The 27,833-nt window shown below is 38.5% G+C and overlaps 1 protein-coding gene across 13 annotated transcripts in view; it reads right to left on the bottom strand.

Annotated features, from left to right (window-relative positions):
- The window catches only part of PARD3 (par-3 family cell polarity regulator), a 657,871-nt gene that overhangs the window by 194,028 nt on the left and 436,010 nt on the right, over positions 1 to 27,833 (bottom strand). For 10 of the 13 annotated variants that reach the window (XM_038392147.2, XM_038392144.2, XM_043509558.1 and 7 more), the window contains 4 exons: positions 22,438 to 22,627; positions 17,635 to 17,783; positions 13,601 to 13,645; positions 5,790 to 6,017 (listed from right to left, as the gene is read on the bottom strand). In XM_038392147.2, the coding sequence (XP_038248075.1) occupies positions 5,790 to 6,017; positions 13,601 to 13,645; positions 17,635 to 17,783; positions 22,438 to 22,627 (612 nt within the window). The remainder of the gene's footprint in view (positions 1 to 5,789; positions 6,018 to 13,600; positions 13,646 to 17,634; positions 17,784 to 22,437; positions 22,628 to 27,833) is intronic. The other 3 variants (XM_043509557.1, XM_043509556.1, XM_038392141.2) reach the window with 1 other exon arrangement.

Genomic DNA, 27,833 nt, shown 5'->3' on the forward strand with positions numbered 1-27,833 from the left:
CTTTCCCGCTGGCTGGGGGGGCTCCCCCCGAATCTGAGGGGGGGAAAAACGTGGCTGCAATGGAGGTCACCCCAGTGCCCGTTGCGGCTGGTGCCCCAGAGGGGGCCCCACCCGTCTCGTCCCCCATCATTGTGAACAGGGAGGGAAGGGGAGATACCAGTAGAAGGAGGGGAAAGGGGAAGCAGGTCAACCACTCCTCCCTGCTAGGCTGCAGGCAGGGGAGAAGGGCGCCAAAAGGAGTGGGCTGGACGGGGGGCAATCAGGGGTTAGGGTTCAGTCGCTGATACAGGGTGGAATTCTGGCTCCTCTAGCTGCACTAGGGGAGGGGGGGGATACAACAACATTGGAGGTGAAGTGAAGAGGGTTGAAACTAAAATGGGGAGTGGCACAAGTGCATGGGAGGGGGCATGGGCGTATGGAGCAAGGGGCTAAGTGGAGTGGATTAGGGCAGGGAAAACAAGGGGCTAGCTTCAGAGGCTGGGGTAGGGCAAACAAACAAAGGCTGTATTAGGAAATGGGTGGGGCAGGTGAACAAACTGAAGCTAATAAGGGTGGGCTGGGGCAAAAACTGCAAGTGGCAAATGGGGCAGGTTGCAAGGGCAAAGCTGTGAGGTAGGCAGTCCGGGGGGGGGGCGTGCACCCACATGCGCTTGCACAAGTCAATTTGGGCTGGTTACTGCTTCTGGCCCTCGGGTGGAATCAGGGCGTGGCAAGCCAAGCAAGCAGCTGAGTCCAGAGGCAGGAGCTGAGGCAGATGATATACAGCCAGTGGGGGTGGTGGAGGGGGCAGCGGTGGTGGTAATAGTGGTGGGGGTTGGGGGGGACACACAGATGGATCGGGGGGCAGCTCCACGCCACACCCCCTGTGTCCCTGGAAACACAGTCAAGACCGCCACCACAAGAGCACAGTTTGAAAGTTACTCAGTCTTAGGGCCCCCTCCACCGTGGTCTGCAAAGTCTCTAGGTGCTCCTCCACTGGTAGATGGTCCTCTTCTTCTCCTCCTTGGGCTTCAGCAGCTCAAGGCAGCAGACTCCGCAGCAGCAGCTCCAGGAACTCCAGGTGGTGATCCAAGCAGGCAGAAAGGACCCCCCTCAGGTGGTGGTGGTGGTGTCCACAACAGCAGTGGCTGGGGTCCCTCACTCCTCCTCTCTGGGGGAGTGGGCTAGCAGCCCCCCCTCCCCGGGGCTGCAGTTGGAGAAGTAGCAGCACCCGAGAGTGTGGGGTCCAGCAACCAGGTAGCAGAGAATGGGGGTGTCTGGCCCAGCCAAGGGAGCAGGTGGAGCAGCAGGGAGAGCTTAGGAGGAGCAGGAGTATTAGCTTCCCACCTCCCTCCAAGCTAGAAGGCTATGGAAAAGTAGTGGGAGATAGATAGATTAGCTCCAGGCTAAACAAATCCCTGGTACCAGGATAAGTGAAATGGCAGCTGCTCCAGGTCAATTAAGACACCTGGGGCCAATTAAGAACTTTCCAGAAGGCGGGGAGAAGGCTAGGTTGATTGGGACACCTGAAGCCAATCAGGGGCTGGATGAAACTAGTTAAAAGTCTCCCAGTTAGTCAGATGGGAGTGGATGTCAGGAGGTGTGGGAAGAAGTTGCGCGGTTGGAGAGGCTGAGTAGTACACACCATATCAGGCACAAGGAAGGAAGCCCTGAGGTAAGGGTGAAGTGGAGCTTGAGGAAGTGAGGGCTGCTGTGGGGCAAGTAGCCCAGGGAATTGTACATGTCATGTTTCTAAAAGGTCAGCTACCATAGCTGATACTATTAGGGTCCCTGGGCTGGAGCCTGGAGTAGAGGTGGGCCTGGGCTCCCCCCCACCAACCTTTGTCCCTGATTAATCACTGAGACTGGGAGACAACAGAGACTGTGCAAGAATGGATAACTTCTCCTCACCTCCCTCGCTGGCTTATGATGAAAATGGTTCAGTAAACTGTGACCCTTGTCTCTAGAGAAAAAAGGGTTACGTGGAGGGTCACAGTGAGCCTCTGAGGCTAGCGAAATGTGCCAGGAAACACAGGACCCACAGAGGCAAGGACAGGGCTTTGTCACAACACTTTAGTCATACATTTATTTACTTATTATTTATTTACTTACTTCACTTCACTAGGATTTTAAAGGTGAATGGATTTTGACCTATGGATGTTCATATTCAAAATAATCACACACTAAATTAATCCTAAAAATGTATCAAGGGTACTGTATCATGATGAGTTGCTGAACAGCTTGTCATAACAATGAATCCCCCTTTACTATTTATTTTGCGTATTCTACACAGATAATATTGCTTCCTTTCCATTGCTGTTCTACAATAAATATTTTTCTATTAAGCTTCCACAGTAGTTTGTCTGCAATTAACTTTAGTCTGCACCATGGCCTCTTCTACCTAATGAACTAGGATGCATTTTCCCCCATGACACACTAGAATAAGCAGATTTCCAGGTTTTTAAAAAGACATGACATGAAGAAAGTTGTTTCCCTTTTGTGCAGCACAGTGATTCTACCATTAAGATATACCTAATTACTTGTGTTTAGAACAGATGCAAATGTTGTCCAATTAAAATTCAAGTCCATGCTACAAATGAAACATCTGATTTTTGTTATGTTGCAGTAATGATGTTAGGTGGCTGGAAAATACACAAGAGATTTTTTTCCCATTTAGGCCATTTAAGGCAAAAATTAACTTGGGATATGCTTCAAGCATCAGTTCAAGCTGAAGACCAAAGTCATCCTTCACAAACCACACTTGTATTAAAGAGAACTACAAAAGGTATTGTGAAGCTATTCCCCTAATTAGGCCATAAAATTGAAAAGATGCACATGAGAAATTGAAGCTATTTAATGTGAAGCTGTTTCATAACTGAACTCCTAGACTGCTTATTGTGATATTTAATATGACTGTAGGTTCTAGCAATTAAGACTCACAAAGATTAGAAAGCTTTGCCAATTTCTCCAGATTCAAATGACTTGTTCTCACCAGAGATAGAAATTTTGCTTCTAGTCAGCTATTCCAAGTATTAAAAAACAAGCACAATGATTCTTATAATCTAAACACCCACAACATTCTTCTTCTTCTTATCTGATTATAGCCATTACAATCCATAAGTATCCTCCTTAAAACTCTTAAAATGTTTTCACAGAATCGGACATTTCCAGATGGTATTCATACTATTTTTAACTGTTTGAACAACATATTGTTTCAAGGAGAGCAATTACATTTAAAAGGCGGTTCAGTCCTTTATCACATACAGTGATATAGTATCTCCATATTTTTACAGCACTTTCATGAGATGATCAAATGTTAAAGAGTCCTTCGTAAATGCAATTCAGAGCTATTGTTTTGCCAACACAAAGGACTGGAAGGAAGAAACATTCCTACTCTAAAACATTTGGAAAATGAAGAAAAATTTCAGGCAAGACAAATTTATACAACCTCACGGGCAACAGCAAATTGACCACCAACATCTTGAATGGATTTTAGGAGAAAAAGCAGCATTTTTAATTCTAAATAATTATAAAATACTTAAATATGATTAAAAAACTAGTTATTTGAGTACTTGAGTGCTAAATGGACCTATATCTATTCAGGACTGTCCAAACTTTGCCCAACTGAAGAGGTCATTTGGCAACATCCATGGAACCTGAGGCCATAGACAATTTGCATGAAATGGAGCAGATTGCTGATACTCTCTGCTTTAATATGTATGCATAGCCCTCAGAGATAAAGGTCCCAGTAAATGACATTGCTTCCACTCTGTTCTAGTACGGCTTTCTAGGATTTGTAGATTTCACTGACCACACCACTATTGTGAATATAAGGGAAGCCACAGGCTGCACAGTACAACTCCATGGTTTGAACTCACTATCCTGCTATAGTACTACCAGTTTCTGTATCACTTATGAATACACAATATTTGTAACATAGGTGAAGCTCTACCAATCTGATATGTTTTACACGGCACTAAGAACCAAAAGGATAAGAGTATGTCCAGTCCTGTATAGGTACACAAGGGGTAGAGTGGCTTAAGGTGCCTTTCCTTATTGAGTCATTGTGTATGGATTGGGCCCAATGCTACATGAACATGAGAACACCCCAGATCTATCAGTGCAAGACTCCTCAAATTGGGCAGGAAGAGGTTTGGGACATAGCCTTGCCTCTTCTCCAAATCATCCTGCAAGTCTGACCTTGTACAGGGTGAGTTTGTGGGAGGGAAGCATCCACTGCACCCTTCCAAAAGGTATACCAGTGGCCATGCATCTTCATACCACCCCTAATGAAGGCAAGTGAACTGGCTCAAAATGTCTTCCAATAAATTGCCATGTTTACAGTCACTTACAAGTGTTCAGTGATAACCCTTTTGTTATGCCCTTTTTTAGATTCCTTTTTTGATCAAATGAGGTTAAAACATTTGAAACTAATTCCCACTGAGCATAGGGTATCTGATGTCTGACAACAGGAAATCACTGTCAGTTGGCTCGCACAAAACAAAGCCATTTAGAAAAACATGGTCTCATGTCCCAAAAGACCTTAGGCATGTACTTTGGAAGAATGATCAAGATCGTTTTACACATTCTCTCATTCTTACTCAACCATTGGTTAACAGTAGATTGACAGCTAGCAGCACAAGACTGGCATTTAGCCTCATTGCTGCATACAATTGCTAGACATGGTGAGGAGGGGATGTAGAATTAATTCTATCTGTAACTATTCTGAGGAATACTGACTCTGGCAAAATGACCTCAGTTTAAGTCATAGAATATTTTTAGGAACAGAGTAAGGAAAATGAGTGATCTTTGAGTATGAGTATAACTGCGGGACCAAATTATTTAATTAAGCATAAACTTTCTCAAACTGAAAACAAATAAAAAAAAAAATAAGGGCAGAAGGTGAAAGTTCACTTTCCAAATCCTTTTCATGAGTATTCGGCCTAACAATTATATTGTTTCATTCTTCCCTAAACCTTCTTCTTTCATAAACTTCTTCTAAACAGAATCAGGTTGATTTAAAAAAATCTTCTGAAGGGTGACAAGCGAAAATAGAACAACAAGAAGATTAAAATTTCAATAATTTTAATACAACCGCCATTAGGATAATTTACCATTCATACAACTGTATTTCCATTCAGCATGGACTGTCATTTTACCAGCCCATTCTTACATAGTTCAATAATTATAAGGTTAGCTTTGAAGTGGTTCTTTTATGTTAATGACACATTCTCCACATGTTGGGTCACACTTGGGGTTAAAGAACTGTAAATGTAAATTAATGCCCATTAGGGTGGGTAATAGCTGATCATTAACTTCAGAATTTTATTATATCTGCCAGCCTTACTCATTCTAATTAAAGAACAGTGGTAATTTTTTTCCCAACACATCATTAATGTACTCTTCCATATTGACATTTTTCAACTTGAATTAAACTTTTTTCTTTTTGGTTAAACTTTTTAATTAAACAAGTTCAAATACAGTCTTATTGAAACTTATTGAAAAAGTATGAAAGTCCTTTCATACTAAATAATTAAAACAAACATGCTCATTTTAATCTCATTTTCTTGCTCTGGAAAGAAAAGCAACTTCAGAATGTTACGATCTGTGAATACATACGCAGGACACAAGCACTTATAAAGCCTAATTAACAATCCAGAGACATCTAAATGATACTTTATTTTAAAAGACTTAAAATACATTTTGTTTTTTTATTTGACCCCTTTTATAGTTATGAATCTGTTTTTAATCCTTCAAAGAAAATTAAACAACATTAACTTTCTTAACATACAGCAAAACAAGGTACTTACAGGTCTCCATTCCTTCATCGTCATCATCTGCAACAGGTTTATCATATGATTTGTCAATTGCAGCTCTGAAGCTCTCATTGCAACCTCGTCCTCGTATTATCCGTGGGCGTGGACGATGGAAGGGAATGTCACCATTCAAAGTCACCTCAGCAACAGCTGTCTGTAGACTTTCTAATGAGCTGGATTTCTTCAGACCTAATGAAGGACCCACATCTCTTGTTGGGGAACCTTAGTGGTTAAAAAAATGTTAATTAGAGGATATTAGGGAATTCGTCTGTGGGGAATATGCTTAACATTATTCACATCATCTCTGTAATCTGTAGGGATTTCTGTGCAGATCTGTTGATTTGAACATGAATGAGTATGTCATGTCTTAGTCAATGACATCTTACGTTTTCAGTGTAACATCTAGAGAAAATATCTTGCCTGTTAATTTCAAGTGGCTTTTTCAACTGAATTTTAAAGACTTGAATCAAAACATTACAGTAGACTAATTTTATAATGAAATGCGTCTGAATAATCTAAGCGGACCTGATGGGACAAGTTCACATATTCGTTGAAAAGATCTGAAGTAGGGATCCAATTACTCAGGTAAACTTGACATCACCTGAAAAAGAACTGCAATTCCGGGACATACAAGTTTGAGGGTAGTGGTGGGACTCAGAACCATCTGAGACCATCTCCTGTGAGTTAAACTTGAATCTTTTTAAAGGTGCGGATAAGAAATGAATTATATGATAAAGGACTTTCTTTCCCACCTCTCTTCCCAGATTTCCTCCCTATGCTTGTGGACCAGGTGCCTGACCTTTTATAATGAGGCAACTACACCTGTGATCCAAATCATCTCACTTCTCACAAGGTGGCATCATAATGTTCAAAGCAGTCAGGCTGGAAGAGCTGGCTCTGAGATTTTTACCAAAGGAAACAGGGATAGGAAGAGGGACAGGAACAAATTTTGCCAGAAGTTCAGAAGCTCCATCAGGATTATGTGGTAGTTTGGTCTACATGGACAGAAGTGCAAGGGAAGCGGGGAGAAATAATGAAACAGAATGGGAGGCCACCTGTGGTTATGTAGGGTTTGCTGTTATGGGTAGATTAATAGGTGTCTTGGGTCAGTCTCTAGTTTTATTATTTGAAGGTGGTGATGAAACAACAGTAAAAACCTCAAACGGCTTGATTCATAGCTCATACATGGTGGTTCACAGAATCATCGTATCTATAGATGGAAGGCCTACTGTACATTTATTGGTGTTCTGGCCAGCATACCTTTAAAGGTGCCACGTGATCACACTTCCAGTGCTTTGTTTGGGAGACCACTACACAGGTTAATAGCTCTTATTATCAGAAGATTTTCCTTAACTTTTCTTAGTTCCTCATATGAACTGTGAAGAAGTCCTCATTTTATGACATTAAATAATTCCACTTCGTCATTGGAGTTCACACTCTTCAAATTTTTTCAACTATTATAATATCCTGACTTAGTTGTCGCTTTGCCAGGCTATATGTACATAACTCTTTTCAACTTCATAAATAAAACAATGTAGTCCTCCACCTGCCAACCCATTTCACTGGTTTTCCCTGATCTTTCTCCCGTTTTTGATTATCTTTCTGGTAATAAGATGTGTGTAACTGAATACACTATTCTAATAATAATAATATAATACCTAGCTTTTATACAGAGCTTTTTCTTAGCTGATCTCAAAGTGCTTTAAAAAAGGAGATCAGTAACTCCATTTTACAGAATGAGATAATGACACACAGAGGGACAAAATGACTTGCCCTCTGTCATTCAGCCAGTCAGTGAAGAGCCAGGAATAGAACAGAGCTCTCCCAAGTCCCAGTCCAGTGCTCCTTTTCCTCCCACAATCATGTATTATTCATACCAGAGCCATGAAGAATGATATTGTTATAAAGTGTTTATATTAGAAAGGTGCCCAGTAGGCCCCAATCTGGATTTGGGCCCCATGGTGCTAGGTATCATTCAAAGAAAAGTAGACAACAGTCCAACCCATCTTCCTAGGACTATTATATGAACGTAAATGTCTTAAATTTGAACTAAATATATTTAAATCTAAACCAGAAATTGTAAAATCCCTGACCCCAAGCATAAGCTTATACAGCATTTCCCAACCAGACTCTGGAGGTATGCAAATGACTGGGGGTGCAGAACAGTGGCATTGCAAAATTGCCCCATATTACTCACTAGCATGGCAGAGTTGAAGAGGGGTGGCAGTTGGCTTCATTTTCCTAACGGGAGACTCAGCTCTCAAAAGTCTGAGAAATACTGAGCTAACCTGAACAGCCTGAAACCAAGTGAACTCAAACAGCAGCTGCCAAAGTGTTTTTTCCACAGCTGCATTCTTGACTGCATGAACTTGCTGAAAAAAATCACTTCTTCTCCATGGCTGTGCAAACCCTTCAGAGTTTGAGTCACACACAGGTCCACAAAAAAACCCTGCAGTTCGAACCTCAGGTGCTGGGAACAAACAAGCCCCTACAGATTCACCTGGAAGTTTAAATTTGTTGAACTCCCACCTCCAAGAACCACCCTTTCTTTCACAGCCAACTGATATTTTTGGAGGGTTAGGGTTATGGGGATCGTTGGGGGCATGGAACAGCTGTTGGGGTGAGCAAGGAAGGCCATCTGGGAACAGGGAGTTCGATGTCTTCCCAGCTGTGCAAACAAACCTCACACCATGTTCGCCAAACTTTTGTGAATATGGGCTGAAGTTTGATGTTAATATTCACACAGCTCTCACCTCTTTTCATCAGATAAATATTTCTGATCTAGTCATTAGCCTAAAAACTTTTACACAGATTACTTTCTTGCATTATGGGTATGTGCACATGTACACACACACCCTCTTCTACTGGTGCTTGCAATATAATAAACCTGATGAGCTGTTTACCGTTCAAGATTAAATTTTGTTAAAACCCATTCATGAGACAGAAAAAAAAATGCCTACCAAAATTTTGAAAGACAAGACAGCTATGAATAAACCGGTTGTTTGACAGATTCACTTTCATATACAAAGGGAGAAGGTTATCCTATTTCCTAGGAACTTACTGGAAGCTTTCTTTCTGCAAAATGAAATCTGAAATACCTTTCTAAATGAAATGTTCTTATATCTTTTCCTAATTGCTGAATGGCTATATACTCTTTTTGTAAACAGTAATTATAAAGCAAGCATTATGTGCCTATTTATGCTCATACAAGACATTTTAAAAAATACCATTTCCTGCTGCCCAGTAAAGATCATTGTGAGAACAATATTTATGTAAGTCATGTTTTCCCAAAGGGAAAGCTAGATGGGATATGACCTAATGTTCCCAGAGTACTGTAAAACTAATAATGGATTGCAGAAATGGTAGGAATATTTATTGAAGTTGGGTGGCCATCAACATAAATGTGGACAGGTTACAGAAGCTGAAAAAGTGAAGTATCACCACAGAAATAATGCAAGTACTGTGATCATAAAACTATTTATATTTTAATACAACACTATCATCTGTGGCCATTTCACAGCAAGGTAATTGTTTTGAAAACATATGGTTAAGTCTTCCTTTAAACTGAGTGGAGAAGCTCAAGATCTGTGTGATCAGGAGAATCATAGTCAGTGGTTAGTCACAAATCTTTGAGAAACTTTGTGAACATTTTTTTAAATAAGTTATTTCAAAATCTAGGAGACATCATAAATTTTCCTTTTTCTACTATAGGGCTAACAGGAAAATATCAACTTTTTTCCATAGTTACAGTTTTGACAGTAATCACTAGAAATATTATACACTCAAAATCAATGTCTACTTCTTTTAGATTTAGTTTGAAGCCTTAATCTAAAGCAATACAAGATTTTCTCCCCCTGCCCCACATCATGTGTGTGTGTGGGGGACGGGGGTTGGGGTGTTTTATTATTATTTAAAGTTTGAAGTTATCAGCATTTTCCTCCCCAATATTTTTTTCCTGACAAATGACTGTTGATGTAGCCAGCCATCTGTAACGAAGCAACACTCCCAATGAAAACCATGCTGTGTTCACCTAGTCCCTTTGCACTGTATATAAATGTTCATTTATTCATCCAAACATTCATTATTCACCCCAAAACATCCCCCCCTCACTTTCTCTGGCATGTACATCATTGCTTCTTATGAGGCACATACTTGCACGCTTACGGTACCTACCCTCAGGACTGGGGCATGCTCCTTCAGACTGCTAACACCCCTTTCTCAGAGGTCACTGCTAGATACCCTCGTCCCTGTGTGAACATACACATGCCTTGTATAACCCCTTATGTACACATGCCTGCAACCAATCTGCTCTTCATCCCCCACTCTGACCACATATATACACCACTCCTTCTCAGAGTGCACCAAAGTAACCTTATGTGAGAGATCCACACATACCCCTATAGAGCATTCTACCTAGCACACATCCTCACTTGGGACGTGCACCTTTATACAGCTCTCTACCCAGCATACACATACATCTCAGACCACACATACTCCTGACAGTGCACATCACATGCCCCTCCGCCCTTTGCTGATCCTTCTATTGTCCCCACATCATAGTAGCTAAGCATTATCTCACAGAACACACTCCCATCTCCTTCCCACGCACACACGTATTCAGTCATACACAATGAACCTCACAGTGCACACATCCACCTTCTCCACATAGCACATGTGTACTCATGGAGACATCTGATACACATGGCTCAATATATACATACTTGCTTCCCCCCTCCAAATGCCTTAGTTCTCCTATTCTACTGTTCTGAACTCCCCTGCTCTAACAACTACATCATACTTTCTCCCCTTTTGATATTATACTAAGTATTTATATAGTGTCGTAACTTTGCCTGATGATTTCCAAAGATAAAAATCATATACAGTTCCTGATTCAAAGGATTTATGATGGTTCCTTTATCACTGATTATTTTAAAAAGACTGTAAAATTAATTTTTAATTGAATTTTCTCTAAATAATTTATTTTCTTTCTTTTAGAAAGCTGTTCTTGATCCTGCAGATGTTTAAATCAAAACTGGAATCATTGCTTAAAAAAAAAGACAATTGACTTCAGTTTCTATCCTCAATAAAACTATAAAAAATAAACTGAAGAGATTTAAAGTCATCCTGCTCTCTAATTAAAATAGTCTCAAATAGGAGTGTCATATTTTATGCTAAATGGAAAAAAAAACAGTACGCTACACAGTGGCAGGTATTATTGATGATATAAAAAGCTGCCCTGCTTCTTAACTGTAAACTTGTGCAAGTCCACAAAGTCTATTTTATTTTATTTTATTTTTGATTGGTCATACAAGAGCAGCAAGTCAGTGAATTTATTTCCTAACAACCACTCTATTAAGTTCTGATAGAAAAAAAATTATATTTTTAGTTTGTTTTTCCACACTAAAGGAGCAACATTTTGGTTTAAAGAAAGAAAACAACAAGCAATTATATCCACTACTGAAAACAGGGGGAAGTTTTATGAAAGCTGATGATATTCACCATGAAAAAAACAACAAATGATTTAGATAAGCTCTGAAAGACATCTTTAGCATTACAACAAGGTGTATATAGAAATAAGAACCAACTACAGTTACTGTATGCTTAAAGCTGGATAAATGAGCCATGCTCAATTGGCACTGAATATACCTCTAACCTTCGGAATGAACTGTAAACACTGCAAGGATTAGACAGTTCAAGTGAACTGAAGAAAGAAAAATAATTAAAAATCTATTATAGTGCCTAGTGCTGATGAGAAATTTGCTTTCCATTTCGGTCAACACAATTAAACCCAGTTTCACTTTTAACAGAGTTTGAGTTTATTTTTCTAAAGTAAATATGCTGAAGTTTTCTATTTTATATAGTTCATCAGAATGTAGCTCATCACCTATATTAAACATTTGTCTTTTAAAACCTCATATAAAATTTTTCAGCCAAACTACTGTAAGTGGATCATTTAATTACAGTATCTATCTTCAACAATGGCAGAACTCCATTGGTTATATAAAGAATCTGGTTAACATCATGGGGAAAAAAAGGAATAAAATCAAAGCACAATAAATTGTGTTCCTCCTTTTTTGAGCCACTGAGGCTGTAAATAAAATATTTATCTTGCTTAGCCCAGGTGGCTTCGTGGTTAAAGTCATACCGTTTAACCCAAGTCATACAACTTGGGTCTCCCTGGAACTTACCATAGGCTTTCTATGTGGTATGATTTGCATCTTACAAATAAACCTAAAACAGTGTGCACCCTTAAATACAAGGATTATATTTTTCTTATTGCACATGTGGTCTTTAGGCAGTATAGACACTGCTCTATCCTAAAAGCAAGCTAAAAAGGAAATTAATATTTATTTGGCAGCTGATCCTATAGCTTTTAGTAGTGCTTAATAATGCAAGTAGCAAGGCAAAGCTTTGAGAGTAATAGGTTTTACAGTTTGCTGGACAAACATGGAAAAAAATCCAATAAAGAACTGACAAAGTAAAATAATAATAATAATAATAAAAATTGAAACATTTCATTTTGAAAATGCTGAAACAAAAAGTTTCAATGTTGTGTTTCTTTTTCCTGAGTTAAGCAATTTTGCAAATTCAACATGAATTTGTTAAATATTTCAATCAACCTGAACCTGTATTTTTCAGCAAAAAAAGTTTTGGAAGAAAACTGTCATCCAGCTCTACCCAGGAGTAGGGTTTACTCCCATCAATAAAAGTTGCAGAATTAGTTCCTGTGTTCCAATCCTACAAAAATGTACACACATTTAACTTTATGTACCAAGCAATCCCATTGACGTTAACAGGATTACTCTCAATTTGTAAAGTTGAAAAAATACCTAACTATTAGCAGCATTTTGGCCTTAGTCAGCAAGATTTTAAGAGTTTATTCCTATTGTCTTATAAAGGTTATTAGTTTTTGAGATACAGGTTATTAGTTTTTGAGTTTTCTGTCTATTATTTACTCTCTAAAATGTGCTTTAAACAGAGAAGCAACTGTAAAATACTATTAATAAATGTGGGTGGGACATCCTATTCCCTGAGTTATGCTAAAAGTAAGTAATACTTTCAGGTTTAAAAGGTGAATTATTCCTAATTAGAGCTAAGTAATGTTACTATATCTTCTGGATATAGCCTAATTAAAATAGAATTCCAAAAGTCAAAAGCTAACTTGCATTAATAAATCATAAGGGCTCATTATTACAGCTGGCACATTATTTTAATTACTAATAAAAATTATGCTTTGAATGTTATTTTTCATAGTCATCATATAAAATCTATTGGGATGCTTAGTGTATGAAAGATGACGCTTTGTTTTGAATTCTAAAGGGATTCAACATGAACTAAGTATGTACAACTCAGACCTACAGTATGCGTCTGTTGGCCATCTTAATGAAAAGATGGAAACTTTAGAATTAAACTATTTGCAAGCACGATGTTAACACTGCAATAGCTAAACAATCAGCTTTCTCTGATCATCCCATTTTAAGTTAGAATTCAAGACCTGAAGAACAGATTTCAGGATTTTTGAAAAAGAAAATCAAAACAAAAGTGAATGTTTATGAATTTCAGGAATGTAGGAACTGGTATACAGTTATACTGTATGACCTGTGTTGAGTATACTACTCAGATATATTTAACTCTACGAAGAATTTTCTCTGTTCTGTGCTACTTGATTATTCACAATAATAGAAAACAGCCATGCAAGTATTGGAATATTTACGTTTTCATGCAATGTGATTGGCAGTTCTGTAATTGTGGTTAGCTGCTTTGACCAAGGTTTCTATAGCAACAGCCTTACTGTCAATTCTTACCTGTTTTCTGGTCATCCACTGTACTGAGCTTAGTCTCGTCAGCTACTGTTAAAAGGTAAATGTATAAGGTTAGCCCAGTTAGTGCCCACACCCCACATGCATACAACATTCCAATTTTCTAAGTTAGGAGGCATTGGTAACGTCACACTCCATGCAAATAATATGCAACACTGAGCAAATATTCTTGATAAAAATGGCAGCAAACTATTAACCATCATGCAATGTCAGTCATTTTCATATCACAGGCAGGTATAATATGTTATTTACATGTTAGAACTTCACAACTAGCCAAGGCAAGTCAACACCACCAATCTTACTTTAGAGAAGGTAGTGAAGTAAGGATTTTAGTTAAGATATCCAAAAATATTATAAAGCAAAAAGTACTCCTTGCATTTTATTAATTAGCATTTTTATTGTAGAAACACTCAAAAACTGTTTATTCAGGTTACTAGATTCTGCACTTCAAAACCTGAATCCAATGACACATCTATGGATAGCTTAGTTAGAAATGTTTTATACCTGATTGTTTCATCACTTAAGAGATTATGTCCGTAAATGGAATATTTAATTCCCTGTTTTGGTTGCTACTACAGTATATGGTTTCCACCACACATATTACTGTATGGCCTAAACCAGAATTGGGACTGGGACACATTCTCTAATATGCTGCTTCATACCTGTTCAGGAAGGACAGGCAGGGCAGAAAAGGTGGGGGGGTAGCACTGTATGTAAGGGAGCAGTATGACTGCTCAGAGCTCCGGTACGAAACTGTGGAAAAACCTGAGTGTCTCTGGATTAAGTTTAGAAGTGTGTGCAACAAGAGTGATGTCATGGTGGGAGTCTGCTATAGACCACCGGACCAGGGGGATGAGGTAGATGAGGCTTTCTTCCGGCAACTCACGGAAGCTACTAGATCGCATGCCCTGATTCTCATGGGTGACTTTAATTTTCCTGATATCTGCTGGGAGAGCAATACAGCGGTGCATAGACAATCCAGGAAGTTTTTGGAAAGCGTAGGGGACAATTTCCTGGTGCAAGTGCTAGGGGAGCCAACTAGGGGGAGCGCTTTTCTTGACCTGCTGCTCACAAACCGGGTAGAATTAGTGGGGGAAGCAAAAGTGGATGGGAATCTGGGAGGCAGTGACCATGAGTTGGTTGAGTTCAGGATCCTGACGCAGGGAAGAAAGGTAAGCAGCAGGATACGGACCCTGGACTTCAGGAAAGCAGACTTTGACTCCCTCAGGGAACAGATGGCCAGGATCCCCTGGGGGACTAACATGAAAGGGAAGGGAGTCCAGGAGAGCTGGCTGTATTTCAAGGAATCCCTGTTGAGGTTACAGGGACAAACCATCCCGATGAGTCGAAAGAATAGTAAATATGGCAGGCGACCAGCTTGGCTTAATGGTGAAATCCTAGCGGATCTTAAACAATAAAAAGAAGCTTACAAGAAGTGGAAGGTTGGACATATGACCAGGGAAGAGTATAAAAATATTGCTCGGGAATGTAGGAAAGATATCAGGAGGGCCAAATCGCACCTGGAGCTGCAGCTAGCAAGAGATGTCAAGAGTAACAAGAAGGGTTTCTTCAGGTATGTTGGCAACAAGAAGAAAGCCAAGGAAAGTGTGGGCCCCTTACTGAATGAGGGAGGCAAGCTAGTGACAGAGGATGTGGAAAAAGCTAATGTACTCAATGCTTTTTTTGCCTCTGTTTGCACTAACAAGGTCAGCTCCCAGACTGCTGTGCTGGGCATCACAAAATGGGGAAGAGATGGCCAGCCCTCTGTAGAGATAGAGGTGGTTAGGGACTATTTAGAAAAGCTGGACGTGCACAGTCCATGGGGCCGGACGAATTGCATCCGAGAGTGCTGAGGGAATTGGCGGCTGTGATTGCAGAGCCCTTGGCCATTATCTTTGAAAACTCGTGGCGAACGGGGGAAGTCCCGGATGACTGGAAAAAGGCTAATGTAGTGCCCATCTTTAAAAAAGGGAAGAAGGAGGATCCTGGGAACTACAGGCCGGTCAGCCTCACCTCAGTCCCTGGAAAAATCATGGAGCAGGTCCTCAAAGAATCAATCCTGAAGCACTTAGAGGAGAGGAAAGTGATCAGGAACAGTCAGCATGGATTCACCAAGGGAAGGTCATGCCTGACTAATCTAATCACCTTTTATGATGAGTTTACTGGTTCTGTGGATGAAGGGAAAGCAGTGGATGTATTGTTTCTTGACTTTAGCAAAGCTTGTGACACGGTCTCCCACAGCATTCTTGTCAGCAAGTTAAGGAAGTATGGGCTGGATGAATGCACTATAAGGTGGGTAGAAAGCTGGCTAGATTGTCGGGCTCAACGGGTAGTGATCAATGGCTCCATGTCTAGTTGGCAGCCGGTGTCAAGTGGAGTGCCCCAGGGGTCGGTCCTGGGGCCCGTTTTGTTCAATATCTTCATAAATGATCTGGAGGATGGTGTGGATTGCACTCTCAGCAAATTTGCGGATGATACTAAACTGGGAGGAGTGGTAGATACGCTGGAGGGGAGGGATAGGATACAGAAGGACCTAGACAAATTGGAAGATTGGGCCAAAAGAAATCTAATGAGGTTCAATAAGGATAAGTGCAGGGTCCTGCACTTAGGATGGAAGAATCCAATGCACCGCTACAGACTAGGGACCGAATGGCTCGGCAGCAGTTCTGCGGAAAAGGACCTAGGGGTGACAGTGGACGAGAAGCTGGATATGAGTCAGCAGTGTGCCCTTGTTGCCAAGAAGGCCAATGGCATTTTGGGATGTATAAGTAGGGGCATAGCGAGCAGATCGAGGGACGTGATCGTTCCCCTCTATTCGACACTGGTGAGGCCTCATCTGGAGTACTGTGTCCAGTTTTGGGCCCACACACTACAAGAAGGATGTGGATAAATTGGAAAGAGTACAGCGAAGGGCAACAAAAATGATTAGGGGTCTAGAGCACATGACTTATGAGGAGAGGCTGAGGGAGCTGGGATTGTTTAGTCTGCAGAAGAGAAGAATGAGGGGGGATTTGATAGCTGCTTTCAACTACCTGAAAGGGGGTTTCAAAGAGGATGGCTCTAGACTGTTCTCAATGGTAGCAGATGACAGAACGAGGAGTAATGGTCTCAAGTTGCAATGGGGGAGGTTTAGATTGGATATTAGGAAAAACTTTTTCACTAAGAGGGTGGTGAAACACTGGAATGCGTTACCTAGGGAGGTGGTAGAATCTCCTTCCTTAGAGGTTTTTAAGGTCAGGCTTGACAAAGCCCTGGCTAGGATGATTTAACTGGGACTTGGTCCTGCTTTGAGCAGGGGGTTGGACTAGATGACCTTCTGGGGTCCCTTCCAACCCTGATATTCTATGATTCTATGATTCTATGATTTGTATCCCGATTATTTTCATTAAGATTTATTGTAGACTACTAGGATAGCAAATACTCAAGGATACTTATGGTTATTTAAGGTATAGCCATAAATTGAGAATATGGATCTCCTTCCAATGTCAACTCAACAGAAATAGTCACTTTTTTAAAAAGAGTATTCAGTGGTTTATTTTTAAGTATATATTTTCACCTGCTATGAAATATCTGATAGAGACAAGGTGCGTGCAGTAATATCTTTTATTGGACCAACTTCTGTTGATGAAAGAGAGAAGCTGCAAGTCTGGAAGGAGAGCTCTGTGTACCTCAAAAGCTTGTCTCTCTCACCAACAGCAGTTGGTACAAACCTCACCCACCTTGTTTCTCTAATATCAGGGGACCACTATGGCTACAACAACACAGCATACAACAATGAAGTATCTTAACATATAAGTATATACCCATGTATATTCATATACATTTGCATGTTTACAACAAGCAAATTTATAGATATTTACAAACTGTACACAGACCACTCATATTTTTATACCACTCCATCACACACACATGTTTAGCTGTGTGTGTCAATCATATATTTGAAATGACAGAAATCTATATTCACAACATCAAAAATACGTTCAGATAAAACATTCAAAGAAATATCAAAGAAATAATACCTAAATCCATGCTTTTGGATTTTCGCGTTTTAACAAACTCCAACTGACTGGCATCTGAAAATTGCTTTGTGCGTTTTTCTGACATGCTCTGGCGTCCGAAACCCTCTCGCTGGAAGGCAAGCACTGGATCAACATCTGGACTAAGAGTGCTGTGGGAAGGAAAAAAATCATGCAGACATTTATCAAGATCATGCAACCCCCTCATCTGCAAAGAGAAGTCTTTATTTGGTACTTGATTTCTACCTTCTTTATCTGTTGATAAAGCAGCCAATTTTAAATAAACCACTGATGTAAATGGAGTTGCATCAAGAATGAATCTGGCCTATTGTGTCCACCACAACAGTGATTTAACAAGCATCAATAATTAAAAGCCTACTAAACCTTTATGGAAAAAATGTGTATATAATGCCGATTCATATGAAAACACATGCAGTAAAAACACACAGAGCTATTAGCATGACAGTGCAGTTTACTTTGACTTTCCATATATATAGGAATAATTTTTGAGTGAGTATTTCTCATTCTTAGTGACACACATGGTTTGTTTTCCAAGTAAGTTTATAGTGTAGTAGTAGTAAAGCACAAATGTGCTGTTCTGTCTGAAGTCACATGAATTTCTCTGAAACTCTGCAGTTAAAGAATTGGGATGAACCCTTCCACCCCAAAAACAAAAACAAATCAAACCAAGGTTCTCTTGTGAATTTTTCAGTGTATTGTCTGGATTTAGCCTGACTAGAAATACTGCCCTAACATGTTCCCATCTCATTTTATTTGGGGGGGAAAAAGATAGTGTTGATTAAGTCACTGGTGTCTGGATTCAGTTCCTGACTTTGCCATGGACTTCCTGTGTGAACCTGGACAAGTCATTTAGCTCTTTATCAAGAAGGGACTTCAATATGTCCCTACCTCACAGGAATGTTTGAGGATAAATGAATTAATGCTTGTAGAATGAGGAGGGAAACTGGAGAAAGAGGGTCAAGATTTGGGGATGGATCTAGTTTGGTGTGGCACTAAGCGGCTCACAAGTGCCAGCTAAACCTTAACTGATAGCTCTTATACTAAAGCATCAGTGTGTAAATCTCAGTCTAAACATCCGTATACTGTAGCTATGCATTGATTTATTTTGTAGAATGTGAATGATTTTTGGGATAGGTGCATGAGATAAGGATAGGTGCATGACTGACAATGGATATATGCTCACAAGTGATGCAATACCTTTCACTTATAAAGGCCCTGATCCTGTCCTACTGAAGGCAATGTCCAATGTCTTTTGAAGTTAGTGGTGTTGGCTCAGACCCATAGTACTTTACATCTAACTGTTGAAGCCATTTCTAAGGTGCCTGTCTCTGTGGTACCCAACGCCATGATTTAGCAAAGCATTTAAGCACATACGTAACATCTTTGTTGAATTGGGGCTAAGCGCTCTACAAATATTAACAATTTAATTGTCAATATTTCTGTGAAGTAGGTGTTATCCCCACATTACAGATGGAGAAAACAGAATTTAAAAAAAATTTACGGCAGTGCAACTGTGAGCCGAATATGGCTCACATGGGTTTAAGAATATGTTCTCAATTACTTCAATTAAACTTATGGGTGTTCAGCACCTCTCATAATCAGATCATAAACATCTTTCCAAAGGCCACACAGGAGCTCACAACTAGTATTGGTATGAGTTGGTATAACATTAAAGTGAGGAATTCCTTTAGCAACATCTGTTAATGTGGTTTATGTAAGTTAGAAATGCTCAGTTTCATCTTGCTGAAGAGAATACATTGCGTGCTTCTTTCTTTGCAAGGGCTAAATTTATAACCCTGTTTGTTTTGGCAGCTTATTCCTTTTCTGGTTTCATTTTCTTCACATAACTTCTTATTTAGCCAAGATATATCATAATTCTTTTAAAGTTGAATATGATGTTCATGTAAATTTAGGTTTGTGTGTTTATTCATTTAAAGTCATATCCAAAATACTAAAACTTGATGATTAAATAAAAATTTTAAAAGGAGATCAAGGAGGGTGGAGAGAGTGGTATGTTCTGAACACAGAACGAGGAGCCAGGAATTCCTGAGTTCTGATCCCAGCTCTTAAACTGACTGACTCTGCTTCTGAGTCCTTGAGCAAATCATTTAACCTCTCAGTTTCTCTTCAACTTCCCCATCTGCACCTATCATACTTATCTCCCCCTCTGAGCTATTATGAGGACCAATTACTTAATATTTGCAAAACATGCTAAAAATTATAGGTATAAGTACAAAGAATTTTTCTCTCATCTAGATGCAAAGTTCTACAAGTCTCAATTTCATTGAAATCTAGGTTGCTAGAAATATCAGAATGTCACATTATGTTACCCGTTTTAATGTCCACAATAATAAAGAATTTAAAAGATATTATTAATGAAGCAATACCTATTTCAATAATTAACAAAGACCAACATCATGGCCATTTGAACATATACACTTTCCAAATGGTAAATATCCATACATTAAAAAGTCAACAAGCATAGTTGAGTAACTAGTAACCCAAAATAGCTAATTTTAATATTTTTCAGCTATGTTAAAGTCACCTTCTGTCTCACATTACTGAAACTCAGTTAATACCCATCACAATTTACTATGTTCTAGCGTACTTAACAAATAAGATTTCTGGAACAACAGCTGATTCTTAAAAGAATGTAACCGTCTACTGACCCTCAGTGTTATTAAAATTCCACTTATTAATCCTGTCTTATTGCCCCTTTGTTTTCATAACATTTTCATCAAGGATTAGGGAAATATTGTCAGGCTGGAAAAAGCTTACATTTTCTGTGGTGATTCAGAACAGCTGCCATTCTTGTTTGGATAACCCTTCATCCATATTCTTAGCTTTACCCTTTGAGCCTTCCAGCAGTATCATACAATGCACCTTCATTTTATAAGTCTTCCTTCATCCATTAGCAGCAGGAAATTAATGCAACAATCTACTGCTGCTATTTATTTTTTACAAATAAAAAAGCATTATATATGAGTAAGGCCCTAAACTGATCTGCTCTTTTATTGTACAACCTGCAATTGTATTTAAAGACCTCAACAATTTCTCATAAAGGTAGAGATTTAAAGGTTATTGTACAAAATGAATTCCACAATATCTAATCTATTTTCTTTGCTGTTATTTTCATTTAATCTCAGAAAGGTATATGAATAGTAAGTTACACTGCAGCAGTAAATGTAAAAAGCATCTGCAGTTTTCAAATGGGCTTTTACTTTATGGTGTAGGTTCTCCCCCACCCCACCCCCATTCAGCTGAAAAATTCACTCAGAGATAAGTATTACATGACATCTTAAGTGCTGTTCAATTTAAAAATCTCAGATTTTCAGCTCTAAAACCTTTTACAAAAGACACAGATGGACATTTCAAGGGCCCAAATTACAGGTGAGACTTTTCTACACAAAAAGTTGCAATATTACCAGAAAAGCAAAATGAAGATGAAAAAAAAGTTATTTTTATTACAGGCATTACAACACTGTTTAGAATTAGCAAAATCAATCCCTAAACATCAACTCAACTAAACATAATATCAAAACAGAATTAGCTGACTGGTGCGAATCAGAATAAAAGGGCATTGCCACTGCTATTTTATTAAGATATTGCTGACAAATTCATAATAGACACAGTAGATGGGGCTAGTAAGAAAATTCTAATTCTTCAGTCTGCTTGTGTTAATTATCACTTCACCCTTAGGAAGTGGTTCCATATAGACCATCTTTTATTTTGCTGATTGCAGTACACAATTACTAGACTTGCAAATTAAAGCACAGTTCTCTTAGATCTGCACTAACAGTATTCAATATTTCTTTTATTAAGAACAATAAACAAGTTAATAATACTAATACATTAGCCATTGGGGCTCATATGTAAAAATCTACACAAGATCACAGATTCAACCCAACCAGAAGGTAAAACTAGGTAATTTGGTTTCAATGTTTTAAATTATGGGAAATGTCACTATACTACTAATGCACTCCTTATAAATCACAATGCTGAACATCATATTCATCCTAAATATTCAGGAAATTTTAACTTGTTAAATGTTATGTGAGCATTAACATATAACTAGCAGGCCTAAATTAAGAGCGCACTTAATTTCTAAATAGATTTATCTAAAAATTATTCATTACCTTAAATACAGTAAACGCTGATGCGTGTGTGATAAAAGTCTCCTAAATATATACTGGTACACAAAATAAAATCTTATTTATAGAGAGACTTATAAACTAACATTTCCCATTGGAATTGATCTTTCATGTTTTATAACCTTAAGCTTTTAACAAGGCAGTCCTACAAATGCTGAAATTTTCTGATTAAACACAAGGCTAGCTCATCTTATAATTTGAATACATAATATTAATTCTGTTAACACAGCTATATACCAATTTGGTCCTAATAAGTTTGTAACACTTGTCTAAATGTGTTTTGACACTGCATAAAACTATACAACTAGAAATTATCTGAATTATCTGAATGGACTTCCTTACTGAAACAGTGGCAATTAAAAGTTTGAAAATGTTGCAGACTGAATGTTGGGTGACCATATGTCCCAATTTTATAGGGACAGTCCTGATATTCGAGGCTTTTTCTTATATTGGAACCTATTGCCCCCTCCCCCTCTTCCAATTTTTCACACTTGCTATCTAGTCATCCTATCTGAAAGTTTAAAAAAAAAAAGAAAAAAAAAGATTAATATTCAGTGTAGCTAACCATTAAACTAAAGAAAAATAAAATTATTACAACTGACTATCATTTTCATGCTCTGGACTATTGTCTTACCAGTCTGTAGATTCATTAATTGTGGCTTTAGCCCATGCGCCAACATCTGTGGTTCCAAATCCTACATCATCATGGGAGCTGGAAGATGATTGGTCAGAAAGATGTGGTGGAAGTACTGGCAGTCTATCGTCTTCAATAATAACAGTGTCATCCTGTGGCATGTTCACTGTTGGAGACAGCTGGTATTTACCTGTTCAATATGGGGAGGAGAATGGGGGAAGAAACTGTAGATAAAGCCCTGAATATTACATATAATATATTCTCCAAATGATAAAATGTCATGTCAAATCTGTCACATCATTGATAAGATTGATGTAACACAATTAGTAAAATTACATGCGACTTATTACATAGAAGTCTGAAAATATACATATCAAGTACTTTCATTCCACTGAAGGAGAATATTAACTGGCTTAGGCTGTTATCCTCAGAAGGAAGAGAGTCAATGGGAACTGAAGGGATTCATCACCTCCCATGATCCAGCCCTGGGTCATCAAGGCCAACATTTTCCAACTTGGTTTACTAACATTAAGAACTTAAATTCATATTTAGATGCCCGAATAAATGGCTTAATTTTCAGAAGTGTTCAGTACTCATAGCTAGAGCTGGTTGAAAAATTTCAAATCTGGAATTTTTTTTTTATAATAAAATAGTTGAATGAATGAATGAATGAATGAATGAATGAAGTCACCTATGTAGGTGCCCAGATAGATTTTAAAATATGATTTCACGCACCAAACTTGGAAAATCTGGCCCAAGACCTTAATTCTGTTCCCACTGAAGCCCAAGTGAATTTTGACATTGATGTTAAAGGGATCAAGAATCAAAAAGATGACATAAGGGCTTGACATTGCACCTCATATGTGAACCAGCTTCAGTGAGACAACTCCCGCAGGCAAGAGTTTTAGCATTGGACCCTAAGGAGTTTTACTAATTAGTGAAACATTGCTTCTTCCCAGCTAAAAGCCAATTTGTATCTTTTTGAAGTTACCACCACTATCTAAATATACATGGAATTATATTTCCCAGTCATATTTTCTATGGCATTTTGCATAATACACTTTTCAACCTGTTTAACAAAAAGCAGATGTAACTTTTAAATGTATATAAAAGTCCTTCATCACCAGAATAGACTAAACAGATACAAATATGTCACAAAGGGGCTTTTTTATGATGATGTTCAGTAATATCACTATAATTTAGCCTGAGTCACCATTTCCTGTTTTTCAGTGCAAACATGTTCAGGGTTAAAGAACAAGTGAAGATATTTAGTAAAACATTAAAACTGATGCCACAGAAAATGATCAGCCTTAAAACGTTGTCAGTTTAGTCTTAAAAATATAAGATTACCTCAATATTTGTAACATCACTGAGCTAAACTTACTTATATTTGCTATAAGGAATACCAATCATACTGCAAATATGGAAATAAAGTTATTCAGTTATCTCAGCCAACTGGCAAGTTATTAAGAGCGACTCCAGTGTATTTGTTATTCAAATTCTTCCATGCGATATAAGCTTCTCTGTAACTCAACAGTACCCCTCTAGACATTGTTGCCTGCTAAAAAATTGCCTTCTAAAAAGTTTGGTTGTTTCCTGGGCATAGACTTAAATATTTCCAATAAATCACCATGAAGTAAAATCGTAAATGTTGCAGGAAACTTTGTTTTCATATAAAATGTAATTAACAAAACTGTCACACTTATGAACAATGAAGAATAAGTTTTATGAAATCAGCTGACTTACCATATGGTATGATATATTATATATGGATATGTAATATAGAGATAGAACCCCATTGTGCTGTATAATAATAATAATAATGTACTGTGTTATAAAAAGTACCAAGAATTGGAAATGTTTTGTTAAAATGAGCCATACATGTGGTCAGATATTAATATTTTGCTCATCACTTATAATACACATAAGTACAAGTGGAAAAACCTGTATGGAGTTATGGGATCTATAGCAATTCTAATTTTTTCCCCTTTTATATAATCATGCTGCTGTACTGTTACTTTAATTGTGCCAATAAACTGATACAAAAGAACATTAGCTAACCCAACAGGATATTAGCTAATTGAATGTATTTTATAAGGTTATTTAATGAAAATTTTGTGGCTGAATGAGGTATTTTCTAAAATAGATGAAAATGACTGAAATACATCAGTACTAAATAGCAAACAACCCGTCATTGTCAAACTGAAATGAATGTGTTCAGTTTGCATAACAGCTAATTCTTTGCCCAGCAATCACTTCTTTGATGGATAGGTTAATGGTTAGCCTGGTAATGTACTCCTTTTCAAACATATTGCCTACAAGATTGTTAACTCTGTAGTTAATGATGTCTCCAAAGAGTTGATTGTGAAAAAGTAGAACCTTATTGCCTTTTACAGATTGAACTTCCAGTTTGAGAGGCTAAAGTAATTCAGTAACATTTTTAACTTTTCCTCTACCATTTTGTCAAGAGTGAAGAATTTTATTTTTTTTTATTGTATTTTATTGATGCTTTGAAATTAAGAAGTAGATAAACTTGAAGCACCCAGGATTTTCATTGCAGACGAAACCAAGTGGGAGAAGGGTTTCACTTTCAGGACACAGTTGGACACACCTCACCGATGGAGAAAGTTAATCATGTCTTCTGTGGGGCATTTACAGCCAGCTGTAAACAGAACCAACCCTTGGAAAGGATGAATCCACTGCCTTGCAAGAAACGTCTCAAAAAAAGGATGATACCTCAAACCTAGAACTCTTTGATAGAACTCGATTGGGCTACTGGTTCAAGAATTTGCTCTTGAGATTCCCTGTTGGAATTCTACACAACCTCTCTAAGGTATAGACTGAGTTTAGAGAAACTCTATACATTTTAGAAGCTGAACAGCTTCTGAAGACCTCTATCCTAAATCTTTTTGTAGTGCTGCTACTGTATTCCAATACACAGATACATACATAGATACATAGATACTAAGGTCAGAAGGGACAATTCTGATCATCTAATCCAACCTCCTGCACAACGCAGGCCACAGAATCTCACCCACCCACTCCTGCAAAAAACCTCACCTATGTCTGAGCTATTGAAGTCCTCAAATCGTGGTTTAAAGACTTCAAGGAGCAGAGAATCCTCCCTCCAGTGACCCATGCCCCATGCTACAGAGGAAGGCAAAAAACCTCCAGGGATTCTTCCAATCTATCCTGGAGGAAAATTCCTTCCTGACCCCAAATATGGCGATCAGCTAAACCCTGAGCATAAAGATAGCTGTACTTTTAGAGTGAGCAAAGCAATTCCTGTTATGCATATGTATGGTAGTTTATGAAGTACATTGGGATGCTTAGATTGGCATTGCCTCTCATCCCAAAGTCATTAGAGAGGCAAGGTGGGTGAGGGAATATCATTTATTGGACCAATTGCTGCTGGTGAGAGAGCTTCACCCACCTCGCCTCTCTACTATCCTGTGACCAACACAGTTAAATCTTCACTGCATACAATCTACGTCATTTTATTCCAACCTAAACCTTGATAAATAACTTCTGATTAGCATCAAACCTTGCTATGGTCATAAGAAATCGGCAAGCATTCAGGCAGCAACTAAAGCTAAGAGATGCAAGATGACTTTGTACTCAAACATTTCCTCAATAAGAATAATTTACATTGAAAGCAGCTCTATATTTTTGTATGAAATCAGAAATCAGTTGCATCATGGACAAAAAGTAGCTACGGTACTTGAGAAAAAAAAGTTCTTCAATTTTTAAGCGTGGGCACAAGCAAGTTACTACATGACCACATGATTTTATTTTAAATTTCACTTTGGAGGAATTGCAAACATGTTACCTAGAAACACTTAATTTAAACCAAAAAAGACCAAAACTAGAAACCCAGTGAAGACGACGGGCATAAATCCTTATTTTTAGGCCCAGATGAGAGGCAACCATGCAGGTAAATCCAAGTTTTCACAGAGGAAGTATGGTAATAGTATGGACAATATACCTCAGTTATCAGGGACGTAAAAAAAATCTAGGAAATCTCAAATTATAAATGCTAATAGAACTGCTAGGTCCAATGGATGATGTGTGTGCTTGTTATATGGTTTATATTTACAACACTGTGGTCTTTTTGCGTATGCCAAAACAAGCAGGTTTGTGGTTACTGACCGCTTCTGTGACCACAGGTAATGCAAACACATTCATGTTGTGCTATTTAGTACACATTGACTCATACATACACTCACACAACATGAGGCAGAAGATTGCACTAACTAGGATTTTATTTGATCAAAGAAGAAAAACTTATCAGAGGGGACTTGACGGAAGCATTCCAAACTTTTAAGATTTTAGTCAATCCACACCGGCCTGCAAATTGGTTTTAAATGTGATGGGATAACAGAGCCATGCTGATTTACACCAGCAAAGTCTGTCCCAGTTCCAGCAAAACCAGTTTCTAACCATGGTTTGCTAGATCACATGTATATACATTATTCAAACATGGTTTGACCTTCTCTGCGATGTCCAGCTGTGTAACCATGGAGTCCCATTAAGGATGAGGGCCGAGACAGACAGAATCAGTACCTATGCTTCAGAAAGTAAGGATATGTTTACACTGGAAATGCTATAGTGTACCATTTTTAGTGTAGACACTACAGTGACAGAAGGGGTTCTTCTGTCATCACAGTAACTCCATCTCTCCTAGAGGAAATAGCTTGGTCAATGGAAAAATCCCATCTACACTGGGACTTAGGTTGACTTAGTTACGTTGCACAGGGCACAACATTTTTCACAGCCTTGAGCGTTGTAGTTAAGCCAACCTAATTTCATAGTACTAATCATCCCTAAAATGAATATTTGCAAGAGTCTGGATGGACTTTTATCCACCAACTGCAGAGCTGGCCAGGGGAACTGTAGATTTTAAGGGGTTTTGGAAGGGGTAAGGTTTTGTGTTTTTTTGCCTGCTGAGACTTCAGCTACTGGTTGCTGCTGAAAGAAAGAAACTGGACTTGATGGACAACTAGTTTTATTCAGCAGGGCAAATCCTATATTCCTTTGATGTCAAATTATAGTGCATCCCTTGACATGCATACCAAATACCCTCTCTCGGGGCTTATTCACCTGTTGCTGCACAAGATGTTTACATGGTAACTCATTAATGCATATACGAATTTTACACGTAAATCCCCTGCGCACTGATAGAAAAAAACAGTAGCTAAGTGCTGTACAAATATTTTATCTGGAAAACTGAAATAGCAAAATTAGACTACTGTCACTTTTAAAAATACAGTGCTAACAATTTCAGATTTTCACTCCTTGAATTTTTAATCAGATCTCAAAATAAAACGTGTCACTTTCTTTAGACAGACGTGAATTTTTTGAGACAAAGTTTCATGGATTTGTGATACTTGGTCACA

The sequence above is a fragment of the Dermochelys coriacea genome, chromosome 2 (genome assembly GCF_009764565.3).
Source record: "Dermochelys coriacea isolate rDerCor1 chromosome 2, rDerCor1.pri.v4, whole genome shotgun sequence".
NCBI classification, from domain to species: Eukaryota; Metazoa; Chordata; order Testudines; family Dermochelyidae; genus Dermochelys; species Dermochelys coriacea.